The sequence below is a fragment of the Sus scrofa genome, chromosome 7, assembly GCF_054392235.1.
Source record: "Sus scrofa isolate SSC_HxYL_T2T_F1_AM1 chromosome 7, Sscrofa_HxYL_maternal_Yorkshire_Landrace_v2.0, whole genome shotgun sequence".
Taxonomy (NCBI): Eukaryota; Metazoa; Chordata; class Mammalia; order Artiodactyla; family Suidae; genus Sus; species Sus scrofa.
The window spans coordinates 121860604-121875415 of record NC_139389.1 but is presented as its reverse complement, the minus strand read 5'-3'; the positions used below and the strand labels follow the sequence as shown (position 1 = coordinate 121875415).

Sequence of the window (14812 nt, the reverse complement as noted above, 5' to 3'; positions counted from 1 at the left end):
GTCTCATCCTTACATCCATTCCTTTATAAAGAATGCACCTGCTCTTAGCCACTATGGTAAAAGTGCATTTGGATCCCAACTCTGCCACTTACTAGCTTTACAACTTTGGGCAAGTGAAGGTGACTGCCCCACGCCTCATTTTTTTCACAAGTAAAATGGGAATGATAGTATTTCGCGGGACAGCAATGGGAATTCCATGAATGAATCCATACCAGGTGCTTAGAACAGTGCTGGCTGCGTGGGACATCTCAGTAAATGCGAGCCATCGTGATTAGTTCTTTTAATTAATGAAGAAAATGATTTACAATATAGAAGTTGAACCCTAATATTGCATACAGTGTTGGGAAACATGACAGTGCTTGAGGAAATTCTTGCAAGCCGAACAAGCACTCGTATATCACGGAGGACCAGGGGAGGTTCCAGCCTGAAGTGCAGGAACAAGGTCTGGGTTCCAGTCACGCCAACCTGCAGTGTGACTCTGGGCCTGGCCTCCTCCACAGAGAGACTCATCTATAGATCTTCTGAGGTTACTTCCAGCCTCTAACCATCTATTCCTTGAATTCACATTTTTTTTGCATTCTACCAGCTGTAAGTAGTACTGTTTATATAAATCAGAGCAGAAACAAGTACCTACAAAATAGTTTTCATGAAGTTAAAAAAATAAATAGCGACATGAACAGATCCCAAAGCCCAAAATATGAATTCGAGTTGCCCTGACGCTTGACCACATTTCCCTGTGTTGTATGAATGTGAAGCAGGTATGAACTTCACATGTATGAAGGTGTATGCATGTGAAGTGTGTGTGAACACTTCAAGTTCCACTAGGAGAGCCTTTCTAGGATGTTCCAGTGTATGGGCCTGGGATCCAGCCTAACCTTCTCAGGATGACCAGAAGAAGGGCTTCAGGTCTATGACTCCATTTCTGATCCTGATATCCTTATATTAACAACTCAATATCCCAAAAACAGCTTCTCAGAAAAAAGCTAAACTGACAGTCCATTATTTCAAATAAAATTAGAATAATGACTAAGATCATCAGACTTCTGAAAATTTGTTTTCTCTGAGAGGACGGAGATAAAAACTCATGAAAAATAACAGAATGATGGTGTTTTATACACATTTATTTTAAAGCATAATATATAAGAAAATGTAGTGTCTCACCAAGCATTTGGTAGAAAATAGTTTTAAATACAATTTTTAATCTAAAGTCTGTATCTAGGATAAGGATACACTTTTAGCCATAAAAGTGCAATTTTAAAGGCAGGTATCAGACCTCTTAAGCTGCATGATAGCTAATGGGCAGGCTAAAGGACATTAAAAATGTGCGTTTATAAAAATTTGAGGAAATTCATGAAAATGTTTTGTAAAGGTTATAAATGAACATCTACCATAGAATGTGGGAGGTTTCACAATCTGCTTACAAATGCTTAAATTCTGTCTTTTATAACAGTATCTTATAAGGTTGTTATTAGAAAATTTTCATTAGATGTTCTGCTTTAAATTCCCTTATGTCACCTTCGCTGAGATCAAGCACAGGTTTATAACACACACATACATATACGCATACTACTTGTCCCTTGTATAATGCCCCTCCATAAGAATAGGTTGGTCTAAGGAAAAATCAGAGCATAGCAAAATGCCGCTTTAACTGCTTAATTAAGTGTTGCGTATCCACATGATCTGGAAATGCTGCTTCAGACTTCTGAGCAGCAACATAGCTTCTCTGGAGATCTCCAATCTGGAAGAAACACCAGAATAAGACCACAGAATGAAAACCAGAAAAAATAAGGAAGCAAAAAAAAAAAAAAAAAAAAAAGACAGATGGATTATCTGTATAACATAGAAACCGGGGGTTCTGAAAGGTCAACTGCTTCATTGTGCTACTTTGATTTAAAAACTGTTTCACCTAAATACAATTCAATCTTGGAAAAATGTGAGAAAACTAAAATGACCAATTAAATAATCAACTACACTTTAATAAATTGTCTAGTGATGAATGCATAAACGTGTGTTGTCTCTGCCTGTCACGGATAGCATCGTAAGAAAGATAAAATGACGTCTGTATGCTAAAACAGCCAGCTCTGTAAGGAAACTCTTTGTAATGTACCATAGACAAAGACATATTTTGATCAGGGTATTACCTTTTAGACATAAAATTCAAGTAAAAACTATTGTATTTAAGATACAATAGCATGCTCTGGGAGCTTTTAACTGTTTGCTAACAGAGGAATGTTGGGAAGATATCTTGTTTTCAGTTGATAAAGGGTATCTCTCATCTTCAATAAACTTTGTGTTAAAGTCCTGTTCCAAAGAAAAACACCCACAGCATCTGAATCCATCTGAATGTACTGACTCATGTATACATTTCTAAAGAGAGCTTTTTAGTGTGTGCACACCAAAAAAAAACAAAAAACCAAAAAAACCCCACAAAAAAACCTTAGCTCATTCAATTCAAGTAGTTTTGGGGCAACATGCATATGAATTAAAACATAAGTTTCCTTTTTTAAATCATAGCAGTTCTTTTTAACATACTATTTTCTTGCACGGAGGTGTAGCTTTTCACTTAAAGAAACATTTCATTTATAATATATATTATTAAAATGTAAAACTATTCCTGAAAGTAATGAAGCCTTCTTTGTGGTTTAAGGAAGTAGCAGCAGAGCGCGGTGGGAAACACACGGGCATCACGTGGATCTGAATTCTGAAACTGCCACTGCCACAGGGCTCAAGGGAAGGCTTTTAAGATCTACAGGCTTGGGTTCCATTAGAGTGTAAGCTGCATGGGGTAGAGGTCTCTGTTTTATTCACTGCTGACATCCTCTGTGCCTACAACAGTCTCTGGTATGCAGCAGAGGCTCAACAAATGAAACGTGAGTTGTATGAGAAAAATGAGTAAGGAGGTAAGGGTTACCTACCTTGCAGGGCTGCTGAGAGAATGGGAGGTATATAGATCACCTGGAACAGTGGCCAGCACTTACAAACACTCAATGATGACAACTTACGAATAAAAGCTTGTTTTATTTTCAAAACAGAAGTGCGTGTGAATGGCTTCATGTTCATGCTACTGGGTTTTTTTAATGGTTGCATCCAAGGCATATGGAAGTGCCCAGGCTAGGGGCTGAATCAGACCTGCAGCTGCAGGCCTATGCCACTGCCACGGCAATACCAGATCTGAGCCACATCTGCAACCTACACCACAGCTTGCAGCAATGCCAGATCCTTAGCCCACTGAGGGAGCCCAGGGATCGAACCCACATCCTCCTGGAGGCTACGGTGGGACCTTAACCTGCTGAGCCACAATGGGAACTCCTATAACATCTTTTTTTTGTGTGTGTGTGTGTGTCTTTTTGCCTTTTCTTGGGCCGCTCCCACAGCATATGGAGGTTCCCAGGCTAGGGGTCAAATCAGAGCTGTAGCCACCAGCCTACACCCAGAGCCACAGCAACTCGGGATGCGAGCTGCGTCTGCAACCTACACCACAGCTCATGGCAACGCCAGATCCTCAACCCACTGAGCAAAGCCAGGGATTGAACCCCTAACCTCATGGTTCCTAGTTGGATTCGTTAACCACTGAGCCATGACGGGAACTCCAACATCTTTCAGTCTATAAAGAGGCGGAGTTCCCATTATGGCACAGCAGAAAGGAATCAAACTAGTATCCATAAGGATGCAGATTCAATCCCTGGCCCTGATCAGTGGGTCAGGGATCTGGCATTGCCGTGAGCTATGGTGCAGGTCACAGGTGTGTGTGGCTCGGATTCAATCCTTGGCCCATGAACTTCCATATGCTGTAGGTGTGACCATAAAAAAAATAATTTCTTTCAGGAAGTTATGGTTAGAATGTCCTTATTTACTTGTACATTTGTTAAAACCAAGAAAGATAAACAAACACGTCAGATGATAAATGGAAAGAAAATACCTTATCAGAAATTGTTGCAAAATTAAAATGCGGCTCGTACATGTGGGGTGCTAAAGATGATGCAGTTTGTAACAGTGCTCTTGCCTGTTGAGAAGAAAGAAAGGAAGGAAGGGAGGGAAGGAGGGAGGGAGGGAGAAAGAAAGGAAGAAAGGAGAAAAAAAAAAAAAAACCAAAGGTATATGAGCATATATTAGCACTATATTTGTGATGTTTTTTTTTTAACCCAGGATAGGACTTTAATAAACATGACCTTGTGATAAATACAGATGAATTCCTCATGAAATACGCCTTACTGATAGAAAATTAACTACTTACATCTTGCCAAAATTATATTAATAATAAAATGCTTCAAAATGTAGAGAAAACAGAATTGAAAAGTTATGTGAAAATCACTTTTTTTTTCTTTTCTGTCTCTTTGCCTTTTCTAGGGCCGCTTTCTGCGGCATATGGAGGTTCCCAGGCTAGGGGTCGAATCGGAGCTGTAGCCACTGGCCGACGCCAGAGCCACAGCAACGCGGGATCCGAGCTGTGTCTGCAACCTACACCACAGCTCACGGCAACGCCGGATCCTCAATCCACTGAGCAAGGGCAAGGATCAAACCCGCAACCTCATGGTTCCTAGTTGGATTCGTTAACCACTGTGCCATGACAGGAACTCCGAAAATCACTTTTTTTAAGTTTATATTTCAATATGATATACAACTCAAAAATAGAATCCTCCCAATACTGAAAAAAAAAAGTCTTATTAATCTAGTTTTGTTGATTGATTTAGTAGGCTTCCAATTACCTGTTCTCTAATGCAACAATAAAAAACCACCCACCCAAAAAACCATTGTAAATTCAAATCCCCAAGTTCTATGCTGGATGACAGTGAGCAAGCAGTTATTATACTGCTGACCTGAAAGTGACAACAGAAGGCAACTGAAAATGACAAGCTTTCTCTTCTCTAAAGTACTCAAAAGACAAAATTCACATTATTTTTTTGTGCCCTATAGGCTCAAAGATTCATACACTGAAGAGACCACTGAGGGACATGAGATGCCTGTACATCCATTGTCAAGACCACAGACTCAGCATCCCAAGCGCTGAACAGCTTCTCAACTTGTAGCTAAACTGCTACAAACGGCCCTGAGGACACTCTGCAGCATATGGAAGTTCCCAGGCTAGGGGTCCAATCAGAGCTGCAGCTGCTCACCTACACCACAACCACAGCAACGCTGGATCCAAGCCGCATCTGCGACCTACATCACAGCTCACGGCAACACCAGATCCTTAACCCACTGAGCAAGGCCAGGAATCAAACCTGAGTGCCCTTGGATATTAGTGGGGTTTGTTACCCCTGAGCCACAAAAGGAACTCCTCTTATATCTTTTTTTCATGGAAAGTAAATAATAGTGATAGAGGATGGTGGATATTATTTTGTTTTATGATACACTGTTTTGGGTTTTTTTAGTTATAATTTTTAATAACAATGAAATTTTCACCAAAACATTTCACATTAATTGTATACTAGAAAAACTATAATAAGTAGGAGGGGAAATAAATCACCAACATGGAATCAGACAAAAATCATAAAAACCACTTGCTTCATATGGACACAGGATAAATTCCATGATAGAACCAGTTCCCATTTTAGGGAACTTAGCTTTTGTTTTTTTTTTTGTGGCCATGCCCGTGGCGTGTGGAAGTTCCTGGACCAGGGATCGAACCTATGCCACAGCAGTGACCCAAGCCCCAGCAGTGACAATGCTGGATCCTTAACCTGCAGAGCCACAAGGGAATTCCAATTAGTCTTTGCTCATAAACTACAAGTCCATCTTATTTACTTTTGGAGAATTTTATGAAACAAAGGCAGCATCCAGTGACATTTCTTTGGTTGTTAAGTTTGTCAATGTGCTCAGGAGACCAGGCTGGAGGTTAAGGTCCTGGCGTGCTGCTCACTGTGTGGTGGCCTGGGGCAGGTACTTACCCACCTCCAGGCTCTGTTTCTTCATCTCTAAAGCAGAGAATGTAATGACATCTATTTTTATTGCCATTAATTTCTATGAGTATATGCAGCATTTTAAACATCTTGTTGTGTGATTAATAACACTATTTATTAAGCATCTATTATGTGCTTTACTAGGCCATATGCTTTACAAACACAATCTGCTCATCCTCACAAGAACCTTCGGGTCAGTATTGCTATTACCCTATTTTATTTACCATGCATTCGTTCCACAAATCCTGAGCACCTACCATGTGCCAGGCAATGTTTTTGATACTGAAAATACATCAGTAGAAGACAGGCAATCCCTGCTTTCACGCAGCTAGCAATCTGCACGTAAAGATGAAACTATCTGATAAAATGATAAGTACTGTGAAGAAAAAAACAGCAGGAGATGTGACAGCATCTGTAAACTGATGTTCAAGCAGGTCTTTCTAAAGAGGTGGTAATTAAGCTGAGACCTGAATGAGAAAAAGAAAATCTTTGCAGGATCTGAAAGAAGTCACTCCAAAGGCCCTACGGTAAGAGCAGGCACTGCACAGCAGCGAGCAGCTAATGTATCTGGAGGTCAAGGGTAAAAGAGTAGTGGCCAAAGATGTGGTCTGGGCGGGACCCAGAGGCTAGACCACGTGGGGCCTTGTAGGCTAAGGTCTGAAGTCCAAATTTCCTTAACAGTGCAAGGAGAAGCCTTTCGAGGATGCTAATAAGCAAAGCAGTAATAAAATACCCTAGTGTTTTTTTTAAAAAAAATCCTTTAGGCGGTTCTGAGGAAGCTGCATTATAGGGTGTGCTTACTTGCTGATGTAAATGGAATAGCTAGGAGACGCTTGCAGTCATGCAGGTGAGAGATGAGAGCAGTCTGAAGAAGCGGGGGTGGGAGTGGAGAATGGGGATGTGGAGCTAGAACTGACAGGGCCCACTGGACACGACAGAGGTGCAGCATGGCAAGGAGGCCAGTCGGGAAAGGGAAGTTTCACCGGTGGGTCCTAGGACTGGGGCTCGAGCAGCTAGACGGTGGATGGAGGGCTGTGAATGGCACAACAGTTCCCGAAGATAGGAAAGCCTGGGAGGTGCAGATTTGTCCTAACCAAATCAAGCTTCCATGTTGGGTCCTGAAAGGTTAAGCAACTTCTCCAAGGTCACATCACTAATAGGTGACAGAGCTGGGATTCAAACCCAGGCCAGTCCGACTCCAGAGCTCATTTTCAAATTGTAACATGTAAAGACAGCTGCACGCAACAGCTTTCCTTTGAAGAAAGAAGACTGTCCCCGCGGCACGCCCTGCCCTCGGCTGACCTGGTCCACGTGGCCCTTGCGCATTTCCAGCACGGCCAGGTTGTTGTAGGCCTCGGCGTGGTGGTTGTTGTTAACCAGAGCCAGCCTGAAGCACTGATGGGCCAGGTTCGTATCTCCTATGCCCTGCAAGAGGAAAGCACAAACTCGCACACACAATTCCACCCACTTCCTCCTGCCATCGCAGTCCTCCTTTCCTCAGATAAATCGTGTCTGCTACCTTAGCCAAAGCAGCGGGACAAGGGCGACAGGCACCACGTAAGGGGATTCGACCTGGGACGATGAAATGAGCTGTGGTGCCTCCCAGAAACCTCTAAATTGCCTCTAAATCGCTAACCACACCCGGATTTCCAATACCTGAAGATTTCTTCCAACAAGTGGTTACCTTTTCTGTAAGAGAAATTTTACTACAGAAACAACATACCACAGCCACATGTCCCAAGTTGTACCAGACGTCAGCTACCTCCTCTTCGTTTTCAGCCAGAGAAAGGGCACGTTCGAAGGAGGTCAGAGTCATATCATACTGCTGGGCATAGAAGCAACAGAGCCCCAGATTGTTAAAAAGCTGGCAGTTATAAACACCCATCTGCAGGAGTCGCCTTTTGGAAAAAGAGCACACATTTTGGTGTCAGACCAACTTTATAAATATTAATATACATATCTTTTTTTGTCTTTCGTCCTTTTAGGGCCAGGGATCGAACCCGCAACCTCATGGTTCCTAGTCGGATTCGTTTCCACTGTGCCACAGCGGGAACTCCAACACACGTATCTTTTTAACAAGGTTAGAAATGAATTCATTATATAATTTTTAATACCCTCCAAAGAATATAAACAGAAAGAATTAGGTAAATGAAAAAATGGTAAAACAAATACAAAACCATGTCTTTTGTAATGGTACTAGTTACGACTCCAAAGGCAAGGTCAGAAATAACTTCTGGGAGTTCCCGTCGTGGCGCAGTGGTTAACGAATCCGACTAGGAACCATGAGGTTGAGGGTTCGATCCCTGCCCTTGCTCAGTGGGTCAAGGTTCCGGCGTTGCCATGAGCTGTGGTGTAGGTGGCAGACGCGGCTCGGACCCTGCGTTGCTGTGGCTCCGGCGTAGGCTGGCAGCTGCAGCTCCGATTCGACCCCTAGCCCGAGAACCTCCATATGCCGCAGGAGTGGCCCAAGAAATGGCAAAAAGACCAAAAAAAAAAAGAAAAAAGAAATAACTTCTGTAACTTTTTTTTTAACCCCCCCCCCAACTCTGTTAGAGAATCAAAAGAATAAATAAATGGTCCCATAAAGTAAAATCCACACTTTTGCCTCATAAAGCTTTGGTGCTCATCAGCAAATTTCTACGACCTTTTAATCAAATCTGTGGCCTATGTTTAGCATTCACCTCCGAGGACAGCTGAGTTGGGTCCGGTTTTTGGCTACGTGTATTTTGTGGTTCAGCTGCACCTAGTGAGCTTCCACCCAGGATGGCAAGATCATCAGTGGATCCCTAGGTTATCCACTTAGCTTCTCTGCTGCAGCTCAAGAACCCCATTTTGCTTCTACGCATCATTAATCCCAAAGGATAAGAGAGCTCAAGTAAGCAAGCGAAAACCCACGCCAGCTGCCCTGAGGAGCCATGACCCACTCTGGGGTGGGGGGAGCAGAGTCAGCTGCATGTGCACAGGCTGGCACCATATCATTATGTTTTATGCTCCTAGCACTTATCTGGAAAGAACTCTTGTCAGCTGTCAGTTATCTCCTCATTCGTCACCCAAAGGCTGGAGAGGAAGTCATAACTTAAAAATTAATTTCAGAAACCCTCTATAGTTTAAAATAAGTATGTGCTCAAAAGAGAACATCATTTATGTAAATTTTGAAAAAATATTTGGACAAGAATTGACAACATTTCACATAACAGGGATCTTGTTTCAGGGCCCCATCAGGACTCAGGGCCTAGGGCCCACTGCTCTTTGCAAATCACATTTACTACTTTACCTTCAGGATCTTTTTATTGTGCACAGTGGGACAGATGGAGGCAGTGATGTAGAAGTGCTTCCAGTAACTATTAAACTCTTATTGGTTGATGACAGAATGGCCAGTTGATACAATGACATGGTGTTAACTCAGGCAATTATCCAGGTGTGTTTCTACAAGATGCCAAATACTCATGTATTTCCAAATTATGAGCTATAGCTTTAGTATTCGTAAAACAGTTGGGTGCTTAAATTTTTTAGTCTCATGTAGACCTGGCTATACATCATTTCTGTACATTTTCATTATATCTTTCTTATTGTTTCACCATGATTTCACAGGAAAGCAATTCTACAAACTGAATGTCAAGTGCACCTGTAAAACCGGAGGGCTACTTCTGGTTGATCAGAGTAAAAGTGGTTGCTTCCAATGCATGCAATGGCTTCCACGTGAGTATTGTCCTGTTTCAAAACCTCTTTGTAGTATTCAGTGGCTGATGGAATATTATTCATTTCCTGTTTTTAAGACAGAAGAGCAATACTGTATTAATACTGGACAAGAGATTATTTTTATTCTGACTGGCTTACATTCTTTTATCCAATGAACTATTTATTAAGCGCCTACCATGTGCCAGACTCTGTTCTAGGCCCTGGGGACACAATGTGATCAAAAAGATACAGTCAGTCCTCTGTATCTGTGGGTTTCACCTCTGCAGAGTCAACCAGCCACAGACTGAAAATATTGAGGAAAAAAAAATTCCAGAAAGTTTCAAAAAGCAAACTTGAATCTGCCACACTGCCAAGTATTTCCATAGCATCTACACTGTATTTACAACTATTTAGATAGTGTTTACATTGTATTGGGCATTAAAAGTAATCTAGAGATAATTTAGTGCATACAGAACCATGTGGGTAGGTTATGTACAAATTCTACAGCCTTTTGTATAAGGGACTTGAGCATCCACTAATTTTGGCAAACGAGGGGGTCTTGGAACCAACTCTCCCCCCTCGATATGGAAGGGTGACCACTGTCCTCAAGGAGGTTACATCTGGGAGGAGGACAAAGAAATGAACAACTATATAATGTCAGGTCCAACAAGGATAAGTGATTAAGAGAAAGAGAGCAGCGTGAGAAGAGAGAGGGAGGGGAGTGGGTGCTGCTGCAAAGGAGTTGTGGAGGAGGTGCCGTGTGAACAGAGGCTGAGTAAAGTGAGGGATGGAGACCTGAGCACACCTGGGGGAAGTGCAAACTGGGCCGCAGGAACAGCCTAGGAGGACCATGCACTTGTCACGTAAAAGAAACACGTAAGTGACAAAGTAGAAGAACATCTACTGAATGGGAGAAAATATTTGCAAACGATATGCCCAATGAAGTGTTATATCCAAAATATACAAATAGCTCATACAACTTACCGTCAAAAAACAAACAACTGAACAACTATACAGCAACAAGTTTGACAATCTGGAAGAAATGGACAATTTTCTAGAATCTTACAGCCTGCGAAAACTGAATCAAAAAGAAACAGACCTTGGAGTTCCCGTTGTGGCGCAGTGGTTAACGAATCCGACTAGGAACCGTGACGTTGCGGGTTCGGTCCCTGCCCTGGCTCAGTGGGTTAACGATCTGGCGTTGCCGTGAGCTGTGGTGTAGGTTGCAGACGCGGCTCGGATCCCGCGTTGCTGTGGCTCTGGCATAGGCCGGTGGCTACAGCTCCGATTCAACCCCTAGCCTGGGAACCTCCATATGCCGCGGGAGCGGCCCAAGAAATAGCAACAACAACAACAACAAAAGACAAAAAGACCAAAAAAAAAAAAAAAAAAAAAAAAAAAAAAAAAAAAAAAAAAAAAAGAAACAGACCAACTGAACAAACCGATCACTAGAAATGAAATTGAAGAGGTCATAAAAACACTCCCTACAAATAAAAGTCCAGGACCGGATGGCTTCACAGGTGAATGCTATCAAACATATAAAGAGGAATTGATGCCCATCCTCCTTAAACTCTTTCAAAAGGTTGAAGAAGAAGGAATACTCCCAAAGACATTCTATGAGGCCACCATCACCCTCATTCGAAAACCAGACAGAGATACCACCAAAAAAGAAAACTATCGCCCAATATCATTGATGAATATAGATGCAAAAATTCTCAACAAAATCTTAGCCAACCGAATCCAACAACATACCAAAAAAATTATACACCATGACCAGGTTGGGTTCATCCCAGGTTCACAAGGATGGTTCAACATATGCAAATCAATCAGCATCATACACCACATTAACAAAAAAAAAGTCAAAAATCATATGATCATCTCAATAGACGCAGAAAAAGCATTTGACAAAGTTCAACATCCACTCATGATCAAGACCCTCGCCAAAGTGGGCATAGAGGGAACATTCCTAAATATAATCAAAGCCATTTATGATAAACCCACAGCAAATATAATACTCAGTGGGGAAAAACTGAAAGCCTTCTCACTCAAATCTGGAACAAGACAGGGATGCCCACTCTCACCACTGCTCTTCAACATCGTTTTGGAAGTCCTAGCCACAGCAATTAGACAAACAAAAGAAATCAAAGGCATCCAGATAGGAAGAGAAGAGATCAAACTGTCACTGTATGCAGATGACATGATACTATACATAGAAAACCCTAAGGACTCAACCCCAAAACTCCTTGAACTGATTAATAAATTCAGCAAAGTAGCAGGATATAAGATTACCATTCAGAAGTCAGTTGCATTTCTGTATACAGCAATGAAATATTAGAAAAGGAATACAAAAATATGATACCCTTTAAAATTGTACCTGACAAAATCAAACACCTCGGAATACACCTGACCAAGGAGGTAAAGGACCTATATGCCGAGAACTATAAAACTTTAATCAAAGAAATTAAAGAAGATGGAAAGAAATGGAAAGATATTCCACGTTCCTGGATTGGAAAAATCAATATTGTAAAAATGGCCATACTACCCAAAGCAATCTACAGATTCAATGCAATCCCTATCAAATTACCCAGGACATTGTTCACAGAACTAGAACAAACAATCCAAACATTTATATGGAACAACAAAAGACCCAGAATCGCCTAAGCAATCCTGAGAAACAAAAACCAAGCAGGAGGCATAACTCTCCCAGACTTCAAGAAATACTACAAGGCCACAGTCATCAAAACAGTGTGGTACTGGTATCAAAACAGACAGACAGACCAATGGAACAGAATAGAGAACCCAGAAATAAACCCTGACACCTATGGTCAATTAATCTTTGACAAGGGAGGCAAGAACATAAAATGGGAAAAAGAAAGTCTATTCAGCAAGCATTGCTGGGAAACCTGGACAGCTGCATGCAAAGCAATGAAACTAGAACACACCCTCACACCATGCACAAAAATAAACTCCAAATGGCTGAAAGACTTAAATATACGACAGGACACCATCAAACTCATAGAAGAAAACATAGGCAAAACACTCTCTGACATCAACATCATGAATATTTTCTCAGGTCAGTCTCCCAAAGCAATAGAAATTAGAGCAAAAATAAACCCATGGGACCTCATCAAACTGAAAAGCTTTTGCACAGCAAAGGAAACCCAAAAGAAAACAAAAAGACAACTTACAGAATGGGAGAAAATAGTTTCAAATGATGCAACCGACAAGGGCTTAATCTCTAGAATATATAAACAACTTATACAACCCAACAGCAAAAAAAACCAATCAATCAATGGAAAAATGGGCAAAAGACCTGAATAGACATTTCTCCAAAGAAGATATACAGATGGCCAACAAACACATGAAAAAATGCTCAACATCGCTGATTTATAAGAGAAATACAAATCAAAACTACCATGAGATACCATCTCACACCAGTCAGCCTGGCCATCATTAATAAATCCACAAATAACAAGTGCTGGAGGGGCTGTGGAGAAAAGGGAACCCTCCTGCACTGCTGGTGGGAATGTAAACTGGTACAGCCACTATGGAGAACAGTTTGGAGATACCTTAGAAATCTATACATAGAACTTCCACATGACCCCACAATCCCACTCTTGGGCATCTGTCTGGACAAAACCCTACTTAAAAGAGACACATGCACCCGCATGTTCATTGCAGCACTATTCGAAATAGCCAGGACATGAAAACAATCCAAATGTCCATCGACAGAGGATTGGATTTGGAAGAGGTGGTATATATACACAATGGAATACTACTCAGCCATAAAAAAGAATGACATAATGCCATTTGCAGCAACATGGATGGAGCTAGAGAATCTCATACTGAGTGAAATGAGCCAGAAAGACAAAGACAAATACCATATCACTTATAACTGGAATCTAATATCCAGCACAAATGAACATCTCCTCAGAAAAGAAAATCATGGACTTGGAGAAGAGACTTGTGGCTGCCTGATGGGAGGGGGAGGGAGTGGGAGGGATCGGGAGCTTGGGCTTATCAGACACAACTTAGAATAGATTTACAAGGAGATCCTGCTGAATAGCATTGAGAACTATGTCTACTCATGTTGCAACAGAACAAAGGGTAGGGAAAAAACGTAATTGTAATGTATACATGTAAGGATAACTTGATCCCCTTGCTGTACAGTGGGAAAATTAAAAAAAATAATAAAATAAAATAAGAGGCCCTAGAGCTGAAGGGCTCTAAATTTCAAAACAAACAAACAAACAAACAACTGATTAAAAAACGGGCAGAGGACATTTTCCCAAAGATGACCAGCAGGCATGGAAAGATACTCAACATCGTTAATCATCAAAGAAATGCAAATTAAAACCACAGGATCACCTCACACCTATCAGAATGGCCGTCATCAAAAAGAAGGTAAATTAACAAATGCTGGTGAGGATGTAGAGAAAGGGAATCCTCCTACACTGTAGGCTGGAAATGTAAAATGCTGCCACCACTGTGGAAAACAGTATGGGGGTTTCTCAAAAAACTAAAAACAGAACAACCATATGACCCAGCAATTCCATTCCTGGGTATATATCCAAAAAAAAAAAAAAAAACTAATTTGAAAAGATACATGCACCCCAATGTTTACATAGAAGCATTATTTACAGTTGCCAAGATATGTAAACAATCTAAGTGTCCATGAACAAGATGAAGATGAGGTACAAATATACAACGGAATGCTAATATTCAGCCATAAAAAATTATGAAATTTTGCCATTTGCAACAACAGGAATGGACTTAGAGGGTATTAAGCTAAGTGAAATAAGGTAGACATAAAAAAACACAACCTCCACACCTTTGATAACCTGAAATGCCATGGAACTTATCCATCTTTGTCAATCTGATTAAGTAAAAAATGACAAAAAAAAAAAAAAGCAGTTCCCATTGAATCTGACTAGGAACCATGAGGTTGTGGGTTTGATCCCTGGCCCTGCTCAGTGGGTTAAGGGTCTGATGTTGCTGTGAGCTGTGGTGCAGGTCAAAGATGTGGCTCGGATCTGGCATTGTTGTGGCTGTGGTGTAGGCCTGCAGCGACAGCTCTGATTAGACCCCTAGCCTGGGAACCTCCATACCAAGCAAGTGCAGCCCTAAAAAGACAAAAAAAAAAACAAAAAAAACATTACTGGTTGTTGGGTTTTTCTGTCTTTTTTTTTTTTTAGGGCCACAGGTGCGGCCTATGGAAGTTCCCAGGCTAGGGG

At 41.4% G+C, this 14812-nt stretch overlaps 1 protein-coding gene across 2 annotated transcripts in view; it reads right to left on the bottom strand.

Moving 5' to 3' along the window:
* Positions 1 to 1103: 1103 nt before the first annotated feature.
* Positions 1104 to 14812, bottom strand: part of TTC8 (tetratricopeptide repeat domain 8) — a 52229-nt gene continuing 38520 nt past the window's right edge. For both annotated transcript variants that reach the window (XM_001927081.7, XM_005666374.4), the window contains exons 10-14: positions 9526 to 9665; positions 7624 to 7798; positions 7203 to 7325; positions 3920 to 4003; positions 1104 to 1738 (exon numbers count right to left, since the gene is read on the bottom strand). In XM_001927081.7, the coding sequence (XP_001927116.2) occupies positions 1622 to 1738; positions 3920 to 4003; positions 7203 to 7325; positions 7624 to 7798; positions 9526 to 9665 (639 nt within the window). In that variant the 3' untranslated portion in view covers positions 1104 to 1621. The remainder of the gene's footprint in view (positions 1739 to 3919; positions 4004 to 7202; positions 7326 to 7623; positions 7799 to 9525; positions 9666 to 14812) is intronic.